At 44.6% G+C, this 24,855-nt stretch overlaps 1 protein-coding gene across 4 annotated transcripts in view; it reads right to left on the reverse strand.

The window, feature by feature from the left end:
* Nucleotides 1–1,411: 1,411 nt before the first annotated feature.
* EVA1A (eva-1 homolog A, regulator of programmed cell death) overlaps nt 1,412–24,855 on the reverse strand; it is a 209,923-nt gene continuing 186,479 nt past the window's right edge. For 3 of the 4 annotated variants that reach the window (XM_032104468.1, XM_032104465.1, XM_032104469.1), the window contains 3 exons: nt 14,574–14,738; nt 10,303–10,482; nt 1,412–2,881 (listed from right to left, as the gene is read on the reverse strand). In XM_032104468.1, the coding sequence (XP_031960359.1) occupies nt 2,511–2,881; nt 10,303–10,482; nt 14,574–14,738 (716 nt within the window). In that variant the 3' untranslated portion in view covers nt 1,412–2,510. The remainder of the gene's footprint in view (nt 2,882–10,302; nt 10,483–14,573; nt 14,739–24,855) is intronic. The other variant, XM_032104466.1, reaches the window with a different exon arrangement.

The following is a 24,855-nucleotide window of genomic DNA, read 5'->3' on the forward strand; positions in this document are numbered from 1 at the left end:
GACTGTTCATCCATTTGCAACTCAAGTTTGGTTGTGATTTACATTTGAAGCAGATATTATAATCCCACAGTTGTATATCAGGTATACTCAGATTTACCACAGTTGTTCTTTCCTCTGGTCAAAAAAAGTCATTTGGGAAAATCATACACATAAATCCATTCATTTATAACATTTTTAAAATGAGTTTTGCAAGCTATCTCCCAGGACACAGCATTCTAAATCTGAAAATATGCTGTCCTTTAATCACCAAGGCTGAGGGACTGTATCATTGTTGGAGAAACACATGGCCAACAGAACTGACCCCACTGACCTCACCCTGTCATTTTGCTCCTCTACACCCTCAGCAGAGCGTGTTCAACATTCCAGCTAAAGCACCTGGCGATGCATCATGGCTTGGGACCTGCCTCCTGCTTTATTTCTACATATTAGAAGCAAAAATTACATCGCAGTTCAATACTGAGCCTTTCCATTAGAATCTTCCCAGGACCAGACCTGGAATCGCTCTGCTGTGCTCAAATTGCCTTCCCAGGTGAAGCCACCTCTCACCAGCCAGCCTGACCTCTGACATTGCCAGTGCCACCAGCTGCAGTTACTCAGCTTTGCTCTCACCCTGCAAGAGCCAGAGGAAGTATTTGTGGGCACTTCTAATGCAGCTTTCCTCATCCAGGGAAAAGCCCCAGTGATCCCAAAGAGTGCCAAGAAGACCCCAAATGCCACAGGTCTGTGCCACCATGCAGCTGTTTGGCACAGCACACAATCCCTTATAACATCCTCAGTCATCCTGTGGGCAGGTCCACCCACCTCCATCTCTCCCTTAAGGCTCAGGAAAAGCTCTGGGTAGTCAGAGCTTTTGATCTGTATTTTCCTTGCTGGCATTTTGTAAACCCTCAAGATTCTGGAAATAATATTTCCATGCCTAAATGACAGAGGAGCAGACCCCAAAGCCATGCAGGCTTCAGCAGTGTCTTGATGTGAGAAACACTGAGTTCTATGACTGAGGTGATGTGAAGTAGTGCTTGGGAGGGAGCAGGGTGGCGATATCCTGTTGAAAACTCCAGAGGACAACAAGTGAAGAAGCTACTAAAATATTGCACCTTTTCTTCCATACTTTTTTTTTTCTTTAAGTTCATTTAACACTTGCTTCTGGCACAGGCATGGTGTCTCGGGGACAGACCCAAAAATCATGAGATCACTTGGGAGCGGCCCCTTGAGTACCACCCCATTGCTCAGCTCTGCTGCCCACATGTACCACAGAAGCTGATGGATGGGCTGCAACCAAAAAAACCAAAAAGGTGCTGCCAGTTCCCTGCATGCAGAAAACATCAGCCTTGATTGCTTGCAGAGGTGTGCTACTCTTCCAAAGATTTCTGTCAAGCAACACCTATGCCAAAAGTGAGGATGCAAATTCAAATGTATTGAAGCAAACCAGAGTTTATTTAGCATTTATTACCCATTTTGTTGTCAAATGTGACTTCTTCTGTGTTGGTTTTCCTCTGGTAAACAAAGACTTTTTTTAATTTCATTTTTTTAATAAAATATATAAAACATTGTGCATTGCTATCCATAGGAAAACTGTAGTTTAACAACAACAACAACAAAAAAGAATAAGGCACATTCCTGTGCAGCATCTTCAAATATATATATATATATATTTAAAACAAAACAAAAAGAAAACCTTTTTCAACCTCTTTGAGGTTGTTAACTTCTCACCAGTCACTGACACATCTCTTATATAACTGTAATTTCACTGTTGGAGATGGGTTGGGTTGTGTTTGACAGGGGCCAGCAGGGAGAACAGACTCAAAAAAAATAATAGGATTTTATCCCTGAGGTGTCAGTAAAAAAACCCTAAATGTTCCCATTGAAAAGGAAGATGAAAAGACAGCCATAAATAACTGAATACACTATGGCAAACATCCAAGCACCGAGATGATTTCACGATGGAAGAATCCCCCTCCCCCCCATCCCCCAGTTCTTAACAAATCCTATTTGCTGTTGGTTTTTAATTAGGTTAAACTCATGGCTTCTGAAGTCACAAGACAGTCGGTCAGGATGTACCTCCCCCTCCCTCCCCAAATCATCTTTCCAGATTTGTCCTTTTGTTCACAATTCTGCCACAGTCTTCAGGAGAGGGAAACCAAAAATTCCTGAATGGAGACCAAATCCTGGACAGCCTCTGCCCAGAGAAGAGAGGAGCACTCACACCATGGCGTGTCCAACGCCATATCCCACATGGGAGGACTGCCATTGTCTCCTCCCTGCCTGCTACTCAGAAATGAAGTTAGCAATCACTTCTTTGAAACCAGAAGGTGTCCGTGAAGAGGGGTGATATCAATATGCCAGGGAGAGAGAGATGGGGAAAACTTCATTGCTGTCCATCCACACCGCTCCAGGTGGCACACCTGACAGGAAAAGGGGAGACACCCACACTGTATTCCTTCCCTCCCTCTCCTCTCTGAGGTGTGGGGCAGCCCCGGGGAGAAGGGCAGGAGTGCTGGAGTCCCCAGGGCTCAGTAGTAGCGGTTGAGGCTCCTGGTCCCGGGAATGTCGGGCTGGCCGTTCATCCAGATCTCGCGGATGATGCGCTCCCGCTCCTCCAGCCGCTGCGCTCGCTCCAGCTCCTCCGCCGAGGTGAACACGTTCATGTTCAAAGTCCTCTCGAACCTGCGGTGCCTGCGGGCAGACAGGTCCGACGTGGTGTCCGAGTCGTCATCGCTGTCGCTGCTGTCGCTGTCACTCTCCCGCTCCCGAGGAGGTTTTTTGGAGGAGGAGCGCTTGCAGTCCGTCCGGCAGGACACCCTCAGCACCAGGGCCAGCAGGGTCAGCACGAGTCCAATGCACACTCCGGACACAAAGTACAGGGCAGCCCGCTCGGGGTTTTCTGCAAGGAGAAAGGAGATGATGGAGGAGAACCACCCTTCAAAGAACAGAACACACACGGCCCCTCCGTGCACACACCAGACACGGTTTGAGTTTCCAGTGGCTGCTTTTACTTCCATGCCCTCCTTTGTCTCCTCCCCCCAGGGCAATCAGCAATTTAAACAGTGGATTTGCTGCCAAGGCATTTGCCCACATGCAGAATGCGGGTTTGCTGCAGTTGTGTCCTGGAGTTGTCTGGAAGGGAAGGGAGCAGCCCACAGAATTAAGTCTAATTCCCACGGGGCTGACACCAGGGCGCTGCACACCCAGTTGCAGGTAAATGCATATTACTGTCACATCCACTGCCTTCAAACCAGGCATAAAGATGATTACAAAACTTTATATGCCCTGTGCTGTGGCCCAGCTGAAATGGGAGGCTTGGCAGCATGGCAAAAATGCATACTATTTATTCACAGACTTCATTTGCTTATCTAAGGGAAGAGTGCTGGCTTCCCGCCCAGACCACCAAAATATATACCTGTGCTCCACAGGCAGAGCTGGAGTCAGTGCACCAACAGGATGAGTCCTGCATAGCCACATTTCTGAGGTGATATAACAAGATTCCAAAGGATCCACAGTGCCTTTCAAACTAGGTCATCTTGTTTATTTACCACCTTTTTTTTTTTTTTTTGGCTCATGGGACTACTTAGAAGTGTAATTACGATAAATGTTGTTACTGCCATTCCCCTGGGCTGAATCATCTTGGTTTATAGGTACACTAAATGGGTAAAGGTGAACTGAGCAGAAGTGTCAAGGCCAGATCTACTCTGCAGCGTCTGCTGGGTGTCTAGAGCTCAAGGATGGAGTCATTTCCTCAGATGAGTTTTATTCCCTTGAACTCAGTGATGGATCCGTAACACCTTCCACCAGCTGAGACTCTGACATTTTGCCCCAGAAGATCTCTGTAGCTAAAAGGCTTAACTTCCCTGCACAGCGCTTTTAGAAGTGCCCTTTCCAGCTGATCTCCTAAAGCAAAGTTTGTAAAAGGTGAACTGCAAACTATTTGGAGATGTTCAAAATTCACCAGGGAAGACACTGCTGTAATTTCACAGCTGGCTCTAAATTTGAAGTTAGCCATATTCTGAGCAGGAAGTTGGACCTGGTGACCCCCCAGTGGCCTCTTCCAACCTAAATTATTCTCTGAGTCTGTGGTCAGAGTCCAAACACTGCCTTGTGCTGTTCTAGGCAGCATGTAGTTCAGTGCCTGGGGGTGCTCATGGAACAGCTACAGAGATGAAATGCTTTTATGCTCTTCACTTCACTCCCAAATGAATCTCAAAGGTGACTGACAAGCCAAAGTGGAAGAAGATGTCAAGATAGTCTGAGAATTGGCTAATAAAACATTAGACTGATGCAAGAGTGGTTGGTGTGGATGACATGGTGAAAAATCAGGCTGAACATAGGACAAAGAAAGATGAGGGAAGTGCAGCAGGTAAGTCCAAAAAAAAGAGAGAGGTGGACCATCCTCCTGCAAACTCAGCTGTAACACAGAGAACAAGCAGGACACTAAACTGAATGTGCCAGTGGGCCCATGACACGGGGGTTGGAACTGATGGCCTTTAGATGGTCTTTGAGGTTTCTTCCAACCAAACAATTCTATGAAATGCAGCAGTAGTTGGAAGGTCAAGTGAGACCAAAGCCACAGGCTTTAAACAATGGTATTTTGATAAAAGCGAGACAGCACAATTCCGAAAGTAAAAGAGAAGATACCAGAGCAGGCAAGGAGAATGTGCCAATGGCCCCTGCAGCAGCTTGGCTGAGTGAAATCCTAGCTCCAGTGAAGGCAATGGCTACTCTGAATTCAAGGGTCAGGACTCAAAACTGCAGCCTGCTTTGTGCAGTAGCAAAGCTGCTGCTGCTGCCCATCCAGTCCTAACTGAACAGTAAAGAAGTGGCTTTAAAAACCCCAGGAAAAGCAGAATCACTACATGATAACTCTTCTGCCTCTGATGCCTAAAAACAGAGGCTAGACAAAATTAAGATAATAAAAGCAGGTATATTTATTGAAGGGCCTTTGGGTACACTTTGGGCAGTCAGAGCCCTCAGGGACTACACCCAAAATGGATGCCCGGGTCACAGGTTTTCATACTTTTATAAGTTTGGTCCATTTGCATATCAGGGTTAATCCTCCAATTACAATTTCAGGTAATTACGTCATTTACTCCAAGTTGTTCCCCCCCAACCTACTGTTGTTTACATTTCTCAGGACCTGAGACAGTAAGGTGTCCTTGAATTTCAGGCCTGCAGAGGGATTGTTTTGACTGACCAAGCTGGGAAAACAGTAGCTAACACTCTATGTGGAGTTTTAGAGTTACACGCTAAAGCATTGCAGAATTACAAATATATGAAAAATATAAAAGCTAAAATCCTAAGGCATCACCTCCGTGTGCAATTTAACTGAGGACAGTAATCACCCAGCTCCTTCTGCAAGAAGCTCTAAGAAGGGCTCTGGGGACAGGCACTGGGTGCAGTCTGCCTTGGCTCTGCCTGGCTGTCCTGAGCACCACGTTCTGCACACACATGGGCTTGATTTGGTTGCATTAGTTCCACTGCTCACTCCTTTAGAGCAGCTCATAAAAAAACCATAGATGGGAGCCTGAGACACAGACACATGCGGTTTCTCTGTCCCTGATTTTGCCTGTGTCCTGCTTTTCCTTTCTCCTCCACACTCCTTTTTCCATGCTACTGTATCCTGTTCATGAGCAATTTTACCTCGATTGCTACTTAAGCAACCATTTTTCTTCCTCTGCTTGTGCTCCTCCATACAGCCCTTCATGCAGTGCAAGGGCTGTAATTGAATCTTTGGGCTCCAGTGGCATTTATGAGCTCCTACAGCTACTCTGTCAACATCTGAGACACGGTCTGGACTTCCTCATGGAGCTGTAACCCTGTGCTCAACTGCAGTCTTGGCATTTATCATACATACAATCCACTTGCACAGCAGCATCTCTTTTTTTTCACAGCAGAAAGAGCAACTTAAGCTAAAAACCACAGGCTCTGCTTTTTCTCACTTGAAGTAGCCAAGTCACCAATAGCCTAGATTTGGGGCTTTGATGGTTGACTAGTGATTTTGAGAGCCTACCCCATTGCATGTCTACTTGTAAAGACCAAAAAGAGGCACCCTCTTCAACAAATGGATGCTCAGAGCACCTTCCAAAAGCTCAAAGGTGGCCCAGATTCATCACACCAACAGTGAAGCTCCTCAAAACACTCATTATACTTGAAAAAAAGTTCTTTAAAAGTATATGGACATCAGTAGCAGGAGTTAGCACAATTTTGGTATGCATTCTTGTCTGTGTATCTCTAAAACATAGATTTTGACCACTGAAGCTTTTTCTTCCAATGCTGTGGATGATAGCTCAGAGCTTCCAGCAGGACCCAGTTTCTGTCAATCTCTTTGGCTGGGGTTACCTTTCCCCTTCCTTGTATTTCTCTCTCTGGATTGAAAGCATTGATGAAAATGTCACTGATTCAAGCCTGAATTTAATCCATGCAGACAAAAGATACATGCTCTACACAAGCCTCTACACAAAAGCCACCATTTTCTAGGCACTCAAACTGGCCAAAAAAAATTAGAAACACATTTTATTTTATTTTTCCAACCAAACCAGCAGCAATTACGGGGCTTGTTTCCTGAGAGCTAACAATCTGCTGGGAGCATCAGCCCAGACTGCCATTAATTCCCCAGGAAATGCCCCAGGCCAAGGTTGTTATTGCTATTACAATAAATTGTTTCAATAAATAAAAAACAATGTAGGCATTAACGCTGCTGGCTTCCTGTAATGGCTTCATGCATTCCAAAACCTTAGTGGGGAGGAAAATTTCAGAGGGCCCCCAATAAAAGGTTCAGCATTAAGCATGGCCAGACAAACAGTAGGAGCACTATCTTCTAGGGAATTTACAGTCAGCCCCACAGGCTGCCAAAATCCCCTGATAGAACAGAGGAAGCTCTCCAGGAGCCCCTTATTAAGAAGGCTCAGGCCAAGCAGTCTAAAATTTGGAATGATCTCCCCTGGGTTGTATTTTGGAAGCCCCTTGTTAATAACTTGGCAGCAAAGCTTTGCTTTTGGAAGAAGAATAAAACAGGGATTTGTGGAGGTTTCCCTCCAACTGCTTTATCCTGAATGCAATGACAAAACTGGGATAAGTCTCCTGTCCAAAAGGAGGCACTGGAAGAGCTCTGATACATTTTGAATGTTTAATATTTATGTAGGGACGTTTCTGGTCTTGCTAATAGACTGTGACTGCAAAGACAGTTCCAGCTGCCACTGAGGCTGGTGAAGTCTTTCCAAACACTCAGACAGGTTTTGGAACAGGTCCACGACAGATAACAGGTCCGAAGTTTGTAGGCAGAGATTGCATCTAATTAAAAACCTAATTCTATAAAGAGAATTAACTTTCAAATAAAGGGTGTCTCTGAGTCTTTTGCAAGACTGAACTCTAAATAATATTTATCTGTTTGATCAGCTACTAATTTCATTCCTTATTGACATTATTCACACTTTTTCCCAGTTTCTGAAGAAATAGCTTCTGGAAGCTGGGATGAGACTGACACCTAACTGGCTTTGATACCTAACCATGATAGCCGCAAACCAAGACTCTTTTGCTTCCTGCTGTGCTGTGATTTTTACTATTCAGTTGTCCATAGGAAGATTCCCAACTTTTATATGGGACTATCAGTCAAAAAGATGGTGGAAGTGAGCGCAGAGGCTTTTGCTAATACTTGCACTTCTCTGTGCAATGTGAGACTCTGCATGTGTGACTGAGTCTGCAGACACTTCACCTGCAGACTCCCACCCAAAACTGCCATTTTGAGCAGAAAACGTGAACACCATTGAGCACAGAAGGCATTCCACTATTTGTGGATGCTCTCCCCTGGCTAAAAAACACCCCACTGCCAGGAGAGAGGAAAGGCAGCAGAGAGGATCATCCTTTCAAGCCTGCACTTTACCCATGAAATAGCAAAATACCCACAGCTTCATTTTCCTGCAGTGGGTCTGAGGGTATCCACCACCCTCTGCCCCAAGAGAAAAAATATTTTTCTATATTGTCCCTGCCTATTTACAATTTTCTTTTGCAAACTCCTATTCTGAGACAGCTCACCAGCACAGGGAATCCCTGAATGCAGCACTTTCAGTCTGCAGAGAGTACCTGAGGGACATTTTCAGTGTCATGGAACAGAGCAGTTCTTGCACTACTGTTTCTCTTTGGCACCAGGGCCATGGTCAGGAGCAGTGGGAAGATGTGTGACACAAAAACAGCCCTCCCTGGCTGCTCAATACCCTGCCTCTCCTGAGCCACTATAATGGATCCTCTATGGACATCAGCTGTGGCTTGAGCTGCCTTCAGGGCCCCAAACTCAGGCAGGCACAAAAAAAATCCAACTGCTCTGCTGTTCAAAATCTGCAGTATGAAGAGGGATGGCTTTGCAGTGCTCTAGTTTTATACAAATTATATTTGTGCCCTGTGACACAGTTTGTCTTTGAAGTCATAAGCTAAAAACTCTCCATATTCACATAAAATAAATAATGACAAATCCATCATTTTCACTAAAAGCAGAGGCTAAATTACATGCAGCAAATAAAGATGGTTTAGGACATATGCTGTTTCAATCCATGGGTTCAGTCATCAATTACTTTTATAAGAAATAACAAACTGGACATACACGTCATGGAGACTAAAACCCATCTAACAGACATGGTGAGGAACATGGGAACCAAAAGATCTTTAAGGTCCCTTCCAACCCAAAACATTCTATGATTCCATGATACATTGGAAAGCATAAGCAACCAAGTCCTGAACTCAGCACTGGAAACCAAAGTCATGAGGTCTGAGTTTACCTATTTGGCATCCAGTGGATGTGCAAACAACACAAGGAGACCACATCAAGAGAGGGCAGACAAATCCCACAGCAACAGGACAGTTAAAGTTGTTTGTGCTACAGTAAAATCTGGAAGCTCTGGACAAGGCTGACAGCTTGTGAGGGGGATGAATCAAGACCCTGTGCCCTAAAACCAAGGTAGAGTCAAAGAGCTCTGCTGTGGTCAATGGAAGCAAAGTCCATGGGGTGTTGTCAGCAGCCCTGAATCACAGTCCCAAATATCCTATCATTAATCCTACAACTTTCTCTGCTCATTACTGTTCAGATGGGGAACACAATATTAACAGCATTTGGTTTTATAATAGGGATGGGAAGGTAGGTATTTTCATGTAAAAAAATGGTAGCTATAGGTAAGGGTGGAGAAGTGGGATGGATAGATAGAAGACTCCTTTAAAGCTCGTTTTTCTAACTTTTCCTTGGAGAAACCCATGCAAGAAAACAAATTATCCTACTCAGCTATCTTCTGTGAAGAACACTACTAATTCCATTTAATCTGCCTGACTCTTAGGGGTGGCATGAAAAGATGGATCCTGATGCTACCACTGAATGTGTAGAAGAGCAGAAATTTGTATAACCATTCATGGTCCTTTTAGAAGGACCCTTCACTAAATAATATGCAGAAACACTCTCACTAATCTACTCAGTGGTTCCAAAACGCAAAGCCCAAGTCAGCTACTTCAAATTCAAACACCTGGATTAGCAGCCAGGTGGTATCTCAACAAGAGCAAGAGCATGACACCAAGAATGCACTACTGTTTAATGAATTAGCAAGACTGAATTAGCATACAGACATGAAAAAGTAGCTCACAAATGCTGGAGTTTTAGTTTTAGCCACAATCTCTCTGGGCCACCTGTGCCAGTGTCTCACCATCCTCACAGTAAAGAATTTCTTCCTAATGTCTAATCTAAACCCACTCTCTTTCAGTTTAAAGGCATTCCCCCTGGCTTTGTCACTTTTCTTTCACCTTTTAAAGTGAATTTTTTTAGAAGACATCTCCCCTGTTACTTGAAAGATACACGTGGGTGAAAGATAAAATATGATCCAAGGAAATCTTACTCTAAACTAGATTTAAATATACAATTAAGTAGACTCTCAAGTTACTTCATCTTCACACTTCTACTGAAGATAAGCCAAATTCTCTTAAGCAGTGCAAAGATTTGAGTGCTGCTTATTTTCCAAATTACAGGACAACAAACTTGCCTCCCTAATGAGCCAGGCTTTGATCTCCAGGAAAATGAAGCACTAGGAATAATACCATATGTAAGATTACATTGTATTTAACTCCAGATGAGAGCAAACCCGGTGGAAAGCAGTGCACGATAAACTCTGTTATACACTGTCTGCTAGAGCTGCCCCGGTCAGGCCCTTCAAAGGAGAATTCGCTGAGACGAACGAAATACACAAACAGTTCAGAGAGGCAGATTTAGCCCCAGATGACTGTGAAAGGAGGGTATACTGAAAGCTTGCAGGAGCCCAGGGAGATGTGAGGCACCAGACGTACCTGTGATGAAGGCATAGGCTGCCAGGATGTTGCTGAGCAGGGCCATCTCCGTGCTGACGCCCACGGGCTCCATGCTGCTGCTGCTGCTGAGCGCCGGCGGTTGTGTCTCATCCACAGGGAGCAGGAGGGGGGTGTTGTCTACCGGGTAGAAAGTGGCTGACCTCCCTTTCTTCTTCTCTGCTTTGACACAGAAAGGGAATGAGGGATGAGGAACGTAGAACGTGACCCAGCCCTACGCTGCCTTATCCCCACCAGGTCAGCATCTGTGTTCAGAAATCTGGAGCTGCTCGACAGGGAGACACCCAAATTTGCCCCTTTTTGGGGGGTAACTAAACCTTCTCAAGCAGCTTCAGCTGAGCATATACCCCATCTGCATCCAGGCATCATCATCTCTCACCCATCTCCTGCTCTTTCATGTCACCACTTAGACACGCCCACCTATGCTACAGCAAATGTATAATCAGGTTTCTTTTCTCTTATGTAAATCAAAGGAACCTTTATCAACAGTGGGTTCAGCTAGGCTTCAAAGGAGGACTGGAAAACACAGGCAGAGCCTGCAACCCTCTGCTGGTGTGGTGCTGTAGTGATCCATCCACACCTGGCAAACAGACATGCTTTCCCTCTAGCCTTCGTGGGGAAGGGCAGACCTGAGTTTATGACTTCCTTCAGAAGCCTGCTTGTATTGTGTTTCACCCAGACACCATTTCCCCTCTGGAGAGGTGAGTGAACATGGGTTAATGATTTGATTTTATTTGTTGAAGACTGGAGCTAAGGAGGCTCAAAGAGACCCTTTCCGACCTTATCAGCTCACTGTTGAGGGCTCCCCACACCTTGATCTGCAGGCAGACACCCCCACTACTCACAAAACAGTAATTGTTTTCAACACAGGAAAAAGTGCAGAGGATCCAGCTCCATCATCCCTATGAGTTTTTAACTGTAGATTTTCAGGCTCCCTTCCCTGGGTGTCTAGTTCTGGCCAAAAGCAAGAATCACTCTGTAAAATCACAGACTTGCACCTGGATTCCACTTATCTGCAGGTATTAAATTCAGGACACTGCCAGCTCCATCTCCAATGATGCCATCAGTGCCATGCAAGCAAAGCATTCTGTCAGGAGCTGTGATGTGAGATGGTCTTTGTTCCTTGGCTGTCTGATCCATCTCCTTTCCCTGCAAACCCTGATGCCTTAGGTTTTAACCTTTATATTTTTCAAATTCTGTATTGCTTGGTGTGTAACTCTGAAGTTTCTTGTAGCCTGTTAATTTCTGCTCTCTCATGCTAGGTAGACATAACAAAGCCTCTCCGGGCCTGCTCTCCAAGGACACCAAGACTGTCCTAGGTAAAAAAGTATAAACCAAAGAGCCTCCAAAGGTAGGGTGAGCTGTGGGGAAAACTGAAGCTTTAATTGGAGAATTAACCCTGCTATGCAAATGAACCAAACCTATAAAAGGGTGAAGAACTTGTGACCTGGGATCCATCTTGGGGTCCATCTTGGCAATAGCCTCTGGCTCCCCAGGGGGTACCTTTGAAGGCAAATAAATACCTCTTTCAATTCTTTACTCCTGTCTAGTCTCTGTTTCTAGGAGGCCTCTCAAGGCATCAGCCCAGCAGCATGAGGCATCACGTTCAGCTTCCTGCTGTGGGCACCAGGAAGCAGCTCAGCCCAGGGAAGCAGGAACAGAAAGTGTGGGGTGTCAAAGAGAACAGGTAATACTGGATGGAGAGGGACAGGGCAGGAATGTGCATGCAGTGATGCCAACTCCTAATCTCCCTCGAGGAGAACCAGAGGGGATGGAGTCCAGGTGTCACTGTGAGGGATCAGCCCCAAGGAATGTGGGCACAGCTGTACCTCTGCCACTGAAGAGCTGCATGGCCTTGGGAAAGCCACATGTTCAAGGCTACCATGGTGTTAATGACTGGCCTTCAGGCAGAGTGTTTAAACAGGATTGCTTGGGTGTCATTTCTCAAATGGTAAAATATCCCAAGAGCCTCTTTCTTCAAGAGAACAGACATCTCTGCAGATCCCTTGTGCAAATGGGACACCAAAGATCCAACAGCACATTCAGCAGGAAATCAATAGCAACATTTCAGATTTTTTTAATTCAAAATTTTTTAAAATTCAGATAACATGCCCCCTAACCTCTCCTTTTTTCTCCCTGTCTGGTAAATCTGCCTGTACAAATGTTTTAATTTTTCCCTACCACTGCTCCAAAGAAATCCACGGAAGCAGGGTAAACATTTAGTTTCTAAAAACTGAACCTAAAATTTGGATATTTCAGAGCATCTCAAGTACCACCATGCATCTAAACTAAGGCAAGAGAATCCTGCTATCAAGGGATGGATAGCAGAGAGTCATTCATCTCTCCCCACAGCAGACACTTAAAGCTTGATGTACTTGCTTATACACAGACATCTAAGACACCCCAGGGTCAGGAGGACATGAAGGGATGTAGGGGAAATGTTCACCCTTCTAGAAGCCAGGTGAACACCCCAGGACATCACAAATGACACATTTATATGAGGGTAACTGAATCCTGCCTGAGATGTCTCCTGACTGTTAATGTAAAATCCCTTCACAATCGAGGAAGATGAAGGGCACCACCAGGATATAATCCCATGCGTATTTCATATGTCAGATGGACACCACCTCTGTTAGGTATGGAGCAGCCCTTGTAAACCACTGTGCAACAACAGTGTCTTTAGGAGACAGAGTAAGGGATAAATCCTCTTGAGATGTGAGATGTAAGAAGAACCCTTTTTGGTTTTTTTTTCACTTCTAACTTGTCCAAAGAACAGATGCAATCAAACACGTTTTTAAATGAACACTCATCTGCATACACTAAACTCCAGCAAAGAGCACCACAAAACCACAGAACTGGTTTTATCATTGGCAGGATTGTACAAGCACAGACATGGAAGACAGAAAATGACTGGGCTTATGCAGGAGGGAAAAAACAAACAAACACAATTCCACAAGGGCCATGTGTTGCTACACTGTGTGGTTCCCTGGTCTGCCATTCATTACAGGATCATACCAAAAGATATTCCCTTGCCTCCTTGCTAGCCTTGAAGAATTGTCAATGCCTAGTCAGCTCACTACTACTGGTTTTCTCCTCAGTTCCTTTCCTAGCTGTTCCCAGTCACTTGAATGGTTTCCCTGTAAGTTTACACCAAAGCTGAACAAAATTCTTTCCGCCAGCAGTAAATTTGCCCAACAGCACAGTGTAAGTACAGGAAAGGTTATTCATGATCCCAGGCTGACATTAGCAAATAGATTTAATAAAAGAAATAAAACAGGAAGGGAGATTACAGAAATATTTTCTTTTGTTATTTTTGAAACATTCTTCTAGCTTTTAATTTCAAAATTACATCTTTGTTTGAAAAGTGGTGCATATTTTGAAAGTGAATGAATAAACGATGTGAAAACTAAACAAAAGGTGTCATTTGTAGAAGTGAAATGTTTAGATGATTAGAAATGAGTTCAGGATATGTTTCCTTGCATAAAAGAATCTCCAGGATCACAATATTTATTTGGAGCTAACTCAAAACTCTTTTCCTTGACAGTTTTTCAGTAAGGCCTCCAAACTGACAAATCTGTTATTGCCAGTTCTTATTTATTTGTGAATTGACTATCCAAGCTGTGGATTAACTTTGCCAGGAGTGTAGACAGAGACAAGCTCTGCCCATACCCACCCTCGAGCTGAACCTCTGGGAGCACACACTGGAATTTCAGTAGTGTCATAAACCATCTCCTGCATGTTGGGAAACACAAAACCACCAAGGAACCCAACACGTGCTCACTTGTGCTTTTCCTTTATTCATACACCAGCCCTGCCTCCTACTCACCTATCCCTAGAGATGGCTAAGATCTGGCTTCATTCATATCTCTTCCCTTTGCATTTTATGAAAAGAGCATCATATTTCAAAGCTCAGTTGAAAACGACTCTGTCCCCTGTGAGGCAGAACTACTGTCTCTGCCCGGGGTTTTTTCTTTTCTTTGCCACTGTATTAGACAGGCCTGAAAAGTATTTCTGTGATGAGTTTGGACACGCATGGCCATGACTGCTCTTCCAAGAAACCCGGCGTTTCTTGAACAGTTTCACAGTTCACTTTAGCCTGTCACTGGTCACGTCTTAAAGCTGTCACAGCCCTTTCTGACTGTGACATGGATGGGATTTAGGAGCAATACAGAAATCCAGAAAAGGGGAGATGGAAAGGAACAGTTACCACAACACCATTAGGTTTGGGTCAACATCACAACAGTCACAGCTACCTGGGAGAGCTCGTTCTATGTTGGAAGGAGAGACATCCAAAAGGAACACACCGTCCCCTATAACATTGGGATCAAACACTCCCGGCTGCAGTGGAAAATGTGGCTTCTGATATCCTTGGTAACTGGTTGGTCTTGCCTGAGTTTCATGCAGAAGCTTCTTGGGAACTGAAAGAGAGGAGCAAGAAGAGCACAGTTGTTAGAGTGAGTCATTTCAGCTGGTCAGAATGAGCATTGTCACATCAGGCTACGGGCTCAGTTGATATTTAATTATCCCATGTGCAGCCCAAAGACACTCATTTTCCACTATGATGAATGCTCTCCAAATGCCAGCACAGACACATTCAACGAGAGAATGCTGGAAACTATAGAGTGATTAAGATACTGTTTATTTACAATTAAGCCTTGAGACTAGTCTAAAGACCAGATTCAAACATTCTGTTTAGACACTCATCTTAGAAACTGAAATAGAGCCTAGTAAGCCAGGCTTTGGCCTCAGCTCTAGGCTTCAGAGCACTCCAGTTAGACGTCTCTGTTCCTACCATGACAGCAGGCTGGACAGGATGCCCCATAGCAAGGGGGGCTATAGCTATGCCTGAAATCCTGCCTCTCTCCAGGTGTCAAGCTGCTGGCTCAAGACTGAACATCAGAAGTTTCTGTCCACTCCAGATTTACAAAACCAGACTCTAGAGGATGCTGTTCATGTGAAATCATAAAGCTTAAATCATCCACCACAAAAATAAAAATCCCTGCTGTAAGAAACCCTCTGCACCATGTGAGATCCAACATACACTGCTTCCCATTCGGTTTTAGGCTAGTAAGATGGGAAAGGCCCATTCTCCATTCCCACCATCCTGAGGAGCATGAAGACTCAGCTAATCCCTACTGCTCTCTGTGTTTTGTCAGCCACAGCACGAGCAATATGCATGTGAAATGATCGATTAATACGTGACAGGTTTTTGGACATCTTTGGTCTCTTCTTTGGACCAAAGCACGGCCTAATAACAGGAGTGTTTTCTCCTCCCTGATGTTCCAAGGCCAGTTCTTCAGCTGTACAACCAGGTAAAGAAATCAAAGCCAGTGTAGCTACCTCAGTGTACACCCACTGAAGGTGAATCCACACAGCAAATTCACTGATTTCCCCTGTAGGGACAAAGAATGGAGTCATCGATGGAGCTGAACCAGTTCTCTGCCTCAGCCACAGCCAACACCTGAGGCTATTTCAGAGCAAAGTGCCTCTCCGTACAAAGAGAAGAAACATATATACAGGTCATTTTCTTTAGAAACTAGAGGAATTGAGTGATGAAAGACAAAAATAAATTAAAACTTCCAAAGGAGAAAGATTTATTTTCCCTGTCAGTGACTTTATACTAATGCAAAGCAGATAACCAAGACTTTAGTGTGCTGAAGACACAAGACTGTTGAGCACTAGGCACAAGTTCAGTAGAACCACATGAGCTTCAAGAGAAGATTTCTGGGATGCCCATTTCCCCTTTCTTCAAGTCTAACACCATTTTCCTCTCTCATTCTAAGGAGGCTGCCACCTCCCAGTGCCTCAGTTTCCCCAGGGCCCCATTTGGGATCATGCTATCTCTCATCTCCACCCTTCACAGGGGCGTGAAGAAGCGCAATTAAAAATGCAAAGCACTTTGAGATGCTTGGCAGAAGCTTGAAGGAGGACTTGGAAAGAGGGCAACTCTGGATCAGAAAGGAGATTCCTGCCTGCCCCCTGCAGCTAATCAGCTGCCAGACTGGAACAGGAGATTTAATCACATCCATTAAATTTGCCTGCATCACCCACCACATTACTGGTGAGTGAAGTGATCCAACCACCTTGTTTACATTATGTTCAACTTACTGTCTTTGCTGAGGCAAAGAAAATTGTAACTAGATTTACAGACTGACCCCTGGTATTAGGCTGCCAGGACACCAGCACTGAAGTTCTTGCATTATTAGTGGAGTCATGCTAGGTCAGGAAACAGACAGAAAACCCCACAGCTTCTGAATATCAAAGAGCTGGCACAGCGGTTTCTAGTGAAACCTGAATTGGCAACGGTTAGAAGGCAGCAAAAAAACACATCCCCTGGTAGGAACCAGACAAGAATGAGGGGGATACCTGTGCCAGGGAAATATCAGAAAGTCTGGAGAGGAGGTGGGTAGAACAGATTATCCTGCAAACCACAGCCAGGGAGAACTGCAGTTCTGGGTGCTTTATTTGAGGCACCCAAAGGGACGCAGAGGGCATAGGGCTCAGCACCCTCCAAAAATAAACAGTCCTATTGCTGTATCTCAGACTGAGCACCTGATAGGCATTTAAAGACACAAGATAGTTTTCCCTTACACACTTTTCACCCAAACTGCATCCCAGTAACCTGTCAATAGGCATCCAGTGAAGAAAATGAAGCAAAAGGCTTTCATGTTTCAGACTTCCACTTCTTCACAAACATCTCCTTTACCTCTCAGCATTTGTGACCATCTCCAGGGCACAAGACAGGCTGGGTGGATCTGCATCTTTCTTAGAAAAAGTGACACTACCAGACACTTAAACATTTGAGTCAAGTAGGAGAAAGAAACACCATCTTTTCCTAAGCATACCCAGAGAACTGAGATATGGCTTTTCCATCTTGGCATCTGTGCCACCACCACTTGAATGCTACCTACAGGACCAGGGGAAGAATCAGGTAAAGCAAAACATTGCTAAATAAGACAGAAACTGGTCAACACCATCCCAAGGAAGAGTAGAGATTTAGAAGTATTCAAGGAGAAGCACTGATAGAGAGCATTTATTGTCACAGCACCTTATGGAGTAGGGCTGTGCTGTTATCTCTTTGGGATGGCCGAGGAAGTAAGAACACTATCAAGTAGTCATTTGGTGCCTTAAACACAGGTGGCTGTGAGGACAGATTCCGAAAGGCAGGCATGTCCTTGACATCTGTGGTTAGCACACACTTTGGTACTTTCAAAAATCCCAAGAGGTGCTTTTCTTCCCTTCAGCAACTAGATCCCTTTAAAACTCTGGAAGAAACTTAGTACAGCACAGGATGTCTACAGCACATAACCCTGGACTTTTGCATTTCAAGGGATCATTTTTCTCTGTGGACTCCATAAACATCTTGAGGACATTTTGCCAGGAAAGGCCCATCTTTGCGAAGAGTACACAGAGAGATGGCATGCAGCAAGCCTGCTCTTTTTCTAGTTTATACAATGCTCAGCTGATACTCAGCTTTTCTTTGATTTAGAAAGACTGTGAAATGAAAAGCCTTTCTCAAGTGTAAAATACCTCACAATTTCCAGTTAGCTCCTGTGTGGCAGCCAACTCCACAAGAAAGATTAAACATCTGGTTCCTTTGAAATGCCCTCCTTAAATTCTCCAGAGAGGAGTGCATCTGACACAAAGCATGGCATGAGTTGAAGCAAAGTGTCAAAGAAAATTATTTATTATTAAAACCACCAGAGAAAAAAGTACCAAGGATTTTAGTCTTATCTCAGTATTAAGCACAGAAATCCTGGCAGGGAAGGGTTGGCACTTGTTCTGCTCCATTTAATTGAGCAGAAAAATTAAAGCAACTCAGTCAGCAGAACAAGTGATGGATGTGGACAGGAGGGGAAGGAACAGCTTCAATCAAAGTGCTAGCACATCTCATAGTCAGGAGCCCTGCACCTAAAAATGAACACGAGAAATGAGCTGGGATCATCTGGAATAGAGAAGAGTTGCTCTGGGGACCTCTAGGGACTTTCAGTCTCTCAGGGGGCAGCAGTCAGCATTGAGATCTGGGTATTTATCCAAAAGATAAAATTCTACAGAACTTGGGCTGTGCATCTGAGAAGCACAGGCAGAGATGTAACTTTCCAGATGGCAAGCCCTGCTCAGCCGCCCACCCTGGGATTCAACTCGGGCATCACCACATGGATTCCATGTCAGCCAGGACTTGATCTGGAGACAAAGTGTCACCATTGCTGTGACATTCCATGAAGGCACCTGCAGAAGTTGGTTCTAGGTTATAAATCTGCAAGGGAGCTTTCGGACCAGCAGGTTCATTCCTCTGCCATTACAGGCTTTAAAGTCTTTATATAATCCCTCTGTGTCTGCTTTAAAAGCAGTCCCAGCTCCCACTGCTCATCCGCCCAAATCAACATCATGCTAGCAATAATTTATACCAGTTCCCAACCCAAGACCTGCATTACCCATTTGCAATGAATTAATGGCACCAATCTTACAACAAAACCTCCCCTCCACTGCCTGGCAGCCTCCCCTCTCTGCAGAAACAGGGGTGAAGGAAAATCAAAGCCAGAGTGTGCTCTCATGGGCAGAGCAGATCCCTCAGAGTCAGTATGAGCAGCCAGCAGGACAGTGTGAAAAGGCGCATGCTGGTGCTGCTGACAGTATCCTTATTTGTACTTGGTGGAGATGCCTTCTGCTGGAATTTTCGCACAAGCAGTTTCTTGTGTGGCCAGAAAACCCAGGGTTGATGAAAAGAAAAAGTTACTGTGTCTGCAAGCAGCAACATTCCGAATTACAGTGCTAAGAGATGGAAAAGGCCAAACAATACCTCACCTCTGTTCATTAAGGGCAGAGAATCACAGACTGGTTTGGGTTGGAAGGGACCTTAAAGATCATCTCATTCCAACCCCCTGCCATGGGCAGGGACACCTCCCACTATCCCAAGTTGCTCCAAGCCCCATCCAACCTGGTCTTGGACACTTCCAGGGATGGGACAGCCACAACTTTGCTGGGCAATCTCTGCCAAGGCATCACCACCCTCACAGTAAAGAATTTCTTCCTAATATCCAATCTAAACCTACTCTCTTTCAGTTTAAAGCCATTCCTCCTTGGCCTATCATTACATGTCCATGTTCCCCCCCAGGTTCCTTATAGGCCCCCTTCAGGTACTAAGAGACCATAATGAGATAATTTGCTGTGTTTCCTATGTCAATCTATCTAGTTTTAAACACACTTTAAACGGCTGGGGGTTCGACCAATTGCCACAATATATTATTTTCAGAGGAATACTGCTCTTTCTGTGTAGTTATTTTCCAATGTTGCTGAGTGTTTCAGTTTAAGCACATATATTATTCCCCTAATCAAAACATTTGATGCTATAGACCCCAAATGTTATGGATGGGGAATTGGCTCAGGGCCAGAGTTGGGGAAGTGTTTAAATATCAAAACGATTTGCCCAATCTCACAGAGGGAGTCTGTGCTAAAGAAAGGAAACAAGCTCAGCCTTGCACTCAAACCATTCCCCCTCTCTTTGCTAATTTGATCATTTGATGTTTTCTAATGCTGGCTCCGTCCTACACATGCTTAAAGACTTCCACTCCCAGGAAACAATTATCCCCTGACCTCCATCTTCACTGGATATGCACATCAGTCAACTGGAGGGGATCAGTGAAAGCTCAGTGTTAAAAACATAGAGACAAGGGGGTTGTCATTCTCCAGTCACCTGCTCTATATTCTCCTGTGCATTTCCAGCCCATAAGGTTTGCTCCCAAAGCTCGGCATGATTAAAACAGATCTGCAGGGCCTTCAGCAAACCTTCCTGAGCATGCTTGAAGCAGAGCACAATTTGAACAAAAACATTACTCCCTCACCAAGGAAAATTACAACCAAGCCTTTTATATGGGCAGGTTTGGGCCAGGAACTGTTGGTGCTCAACTCTTTTTTAAAATAACAATTAAAAAAAATCCTCCCGTGAGTAAACACACACTACAAACTACTGCAGGCTTTTAGAGGTAGTAGCACTGAAGGATTTTTGTTTGAGACTTGAAAATGCATGGTATCCAGCCTGAAATGGGATCATTCATGATTCCAAGTTGTTACAAGAAAGCAATTCCTTAGCACACATGTACATGGCTCTTTCAGATTGCAGAATGAAATGTGCTTTTTGTGCACCCTTTGTAAAACCCAAATTCACTAAGCAATCAGTCAACAATACCTATTAAAATAATGAATTTTGGTTGTGCCAGACCACAAAATATCACAGTACAGAGAGCAAGAAGGAAAAATCCTGTGCAGAAGAAGACTCTGCACTGGTTACAACAGTAACACCACTGCGTAGCTGGAAACACGGGGGTGGAAGATGCTAATTTGATTCACAGAAGTAAATTGAGGCACAGCCTACCCCCTTGGCTTTATCCCAAGGGTCTCAGATATGGCCAAGGAACAAGTCAAAACCTTTTCCACCTTATCCATGCCCCATCTAGCTCAGGGCCTCACATGGAAAGAGGTTTTGCCTCTTCTCATGACCACATGTGTTGTGTCAGAAATCTAAAGCCTACCTTCAAGTCCTACCCCACCACCAGACATTCTGACAGGGGGATTTTTGATCAGATATGAATATAATCACCTGACAGGAGATCTTCAGATCCTACAGCTCTCACATGTCTCCATGAGCCATGGAAAAGGCCGAGTGCACTCAACATCAGCTCTGTGCCTTGGCTTCAAAGCCATGTCATACCATCCTATATCATATTTAGAGTGAAGGCACAATACAGTTTAAACAGGAAGTGTAAAGTGTCCCAGAATACAACAGGAGACAAGAAGGGACTTTCTGCAACAGACCATAAGTCTGAAAGTTGGGATTTGATCAACAAGCTGCCATGAAAAACCTTCGCTCTCACAAAAAAAAAAAAAACAAACACCAGGTCAGAGACTTAACAAACGCAAGTGGTCCAGACCTCAGCTTCCATCTCCTTCAGTTATTTTAAAAAGGACATTTTTTCACCTAGCATGGATATAGGCTGCAATCCTGAAACTGAATGCAAAGCCCAAGAGCAGAGGGAGTTCCTCAGCCTGCTGCAGGCATGTTTTTCACACATGGTGGTTCCAAACCACCAATAACAAGGAAGTGACTCATGCCAATTACAGTAAGGCCACTTCCAAGCACCATGCAGAAAGCAAGAGAGACTGTCTGGGAAAAGAGCTCTGTCATAACCAAAGCCACCTACACCTCCCCAAGCCCACAGCCTGAGCCAGGGCCCTCCTTCCCTGCCCCTCCCTCCACACTCTGCCTGAAGCAGGAATCTGTCTGTTCTGCTGGTGATTTGGGGGTGGTGGGAAGTGGTACAAGCTGGGATATCTAACACAACCCATACAAACTTTCGGATCACTCTGCCAAGACTCCTGAGACAGCCCAGATGCTTTGCCTTTTACTGGATCCCCTGGCAGCAGCCAACTACAGAAATGTAGTGCAGTAAGGATATAAATATAATACAGACAGCCCCTTCTCTTGTTTGCCCTCCACAGAAAAGGACATGCTTATCCTTTCCTCATGCAGCTGCAATCAGAGAAGCAACTTCAGAAGTGGAAGCAATTCCAGTCCAGAAACAAAGCCTGTGGAACACAAATTAGCTCAGTCTCACCATTCCTCCCAGAGAAATCTCTCGCAGGTAAAAGGTCCAGTGATGTGAGAGGCTTTAGGAGATGAAGGAGATTTAGGAAACACTGCACCTCCAGCTGAGACTCCACAGGGAAGAGACAAACATTCCCTCCCAGGCTCTCCTCCTCCTGCACAGGGCAGCAGAACACTTTTCCCTGGCTCCTCTGATTTCTGCCTGCCCAGAAATGCAATAACCTTCTTAAAAGATACAATTCACCTCATCTGGGAACTCAACCCATGCATGCCCTGTGGGTACCTAAGGAAGAAGTCCTCCTTAAATAAGCTATGTTGCTAAACTCCCTGTATCATCAACAGTGCAAGGTGGGTGCCTTTGAAAGCCTCCAGGGGAGATTCTGTCTACTTAAATTTAGGAGCCTAATTAGGGATAGTTAATGAATCATAATGTTACCTGTGGATTTATTCTCCTGAGTGTATCTGAGTTGAAATCTTATGAACTGCCTGACATCTTTTACTCAGATATTTTTCTTCTATCTTGAACTTTCCAAATCAGAATTTGAAGCTATAAACACCTTAGTTTCTATCCAGTGATGCATATGCTCAATCTATCCACAGGCAGTTTTCCTACTGCTTTCATAGCCATGAAAGTTAGTTGTTCTTCCTTCATCATCTGAAATGTAATAACAGAATATGAAGCATCTATTGCCAGCAACGCATAAATCTCCTGCTTGATGTGGCTTTTGGTCTCCAAAGGGCACAGGGGAAAGCATCACATGCACCAGTCTGCTCCCTACATGTTCTATTTGGAAAGAAAAATGGATCAAAAGGAAGAAAGCCCTGTCAGAGATACCTGCAGATACAAAGAGTTACTTTCATCTGGTAAATTTCTGCCTGCTCCCAAAGTCAGGAGAGTTCTGCATTTTCACAAGATAACGCATCTTGAGGAGGATGAGACTCAAGCTGATTCTTGTCCAAATTCCAGCATGCTCAGCTACATCCAGCCATGGGACCTTTGCCACCCGTAGCTGGAGGACCTCGCTGGAGTATGGCTGCATCTCATCTCCACCAGGCCCAGAAAAATCAGATTTATAAGGAAGTCAGGCTCATTCTGCCAATCTTCCCAATTCCCCCTGTCTGGGCTTCATTTGCCACATACTTCCATTGGTACTTTGCAAACCAGCCGTGGCTTTCTTAGGCATTTAGGGAATACTTGTTTATTGGTGTCTTCAGAGAGACTTACTACAAACTGGAATTTTATGCAATGCTCCAAATATATTCACCTCGCTTTGGATCAAAGTAGAGCTACACTAATTTTCAGACTTTGACATAATTCCTATTTCTTCTCATCATCTTCACCCATTTTAGTCAGACACTTAACACTGAAGGACTTTAGCTCAGTTGGTTAGAGCCTGGTGCTAAAAGTGCCACGGTTGTGGGTTCAGTCCCTGAATGGGCCATTCATTTAAGAGCTGGACTTGGTGATCCTTGTGAGCCCTTTCCAGCTCAGAGTATGGTGATTACTCTTATAATACAGAACTGGTTTGACATTTAGGCTATAGGGCTTGGCAGAAATTCTTTTGTGCAGCTTATCTATTTTTCAGGAAAGTATGTGGCACAATATGTGGCTCCCAGGAGGATGCTGACAGAGCAGTGAGTATTGTGTGTTCAAGTGTGGCTGATCCAGAGCCAGGGCTTTGCTCATGCAAGGAATTGCTCACCAGCAAGGGAGAGTCTCTGTGCTCAGGATGCCAGCACATACCCAAGTGGTTCCAGCCCTGCAAGTTATCAGGAGTCAGCTGAGTCACAGCAACCAATTCTGTAAAACCTGGGCCAAAAGACACTCCCTTAAATTTCAGTGAAAGGTGTACACAAACACTGTCAGGGAAAGTGGCCCTTGGAGGTCATCATTACTGTGTACCCAAAAGCAGTGGCTGGGTGAGCATTATCTATCACTGTGAGACACTTAAATGAGAGACAGGGCAAGGTTATCCAAGATAAAGTAGGGAGAAAGGAATAGAGTAAAGGGCCAGAGGTCCTGAAACACTCTAGAGCTGATGGGAAGCCATGCTAGCCTCCACCAAGGACAGGAGAGGAATGGCAGGGAAGCAGAAGCCCAGACAGGAAAGGAAGGTACCAGGGAAAGTAACATCTACAGCTACATTGCACTGCCCAAATATTTTTGAATATAAATATACTCTGATATGAATATATCAGAATAAGAAGCCTCATGCTTGAGCATCTGAGCCAACAACTAGCCTGACATGATCCAATCATTATATTCCAAGAGTTAGGAATATCATTTCTCCTCTGAGACTACTGACCAAGATAGATATTTTGGGGAATTCCTGTGCCTGTCTCTGAAGCAATGTCACCCACCCTGTAGTCCACTGACCACTGATGACCCATGAGACACCAGAAAAGCAATCCAGAAAAAAACCTAATTCAAAGAGAAACCACAACCAGCATATCTCTGGATGTTCCCCCATGTTTTGTCTGTGTCTGCTGGCAGGCACAGCTTGGAGATTCTTCCCATCTGCTCTCCTTGCCTAATTAAAATGTTTGTAATTATTGCAGCAAAACCATGCTCTGTACAAAAATATTTTCTTTATATCCAAGTGCTACTTATCCAAAACTGTGTGCTAGTTCTTTATCAGTTCATCAGCTTTTCCTCTCTGCAATCAAACAGTAGAGAACTAGGCAAGGGGCTAGAAGTTTTTCCCAAAAAGATACCAGTGTCTTGATAGCAGGAGCTGAGGAATGTCATCAGAAAGCAGCTGGCAACCTCTGCCATTAAAGGCAGTGACTTTGTCTGGTCACATGTTTGACTTAGTGTGGCAATTTCCAGAGTCCCATGAGATGCCCAAACTGGAAACCTTGCATATGGAAAGGTTATCAATGGCATTGGAATAAAGATTAGGAGTGAACAAAACTGTGTAAGGCAGCTACAG

Source organism: Corvus moneduloides, chromosome 3, assembly GCF_009650955.1.
Source record: "Corvus moneduloides isolate bCorMon1 chromosome 3, bCorMon1.pri, whole genome shotgun sequence".
In the NCBI taxonomy this organism is placed as follows: domain Eukaryota; kingdom Metazoa; phylum Chordata; class Aves; order Passeriformes; family Corvidae; genus Corvus; species Corvus moneduloides.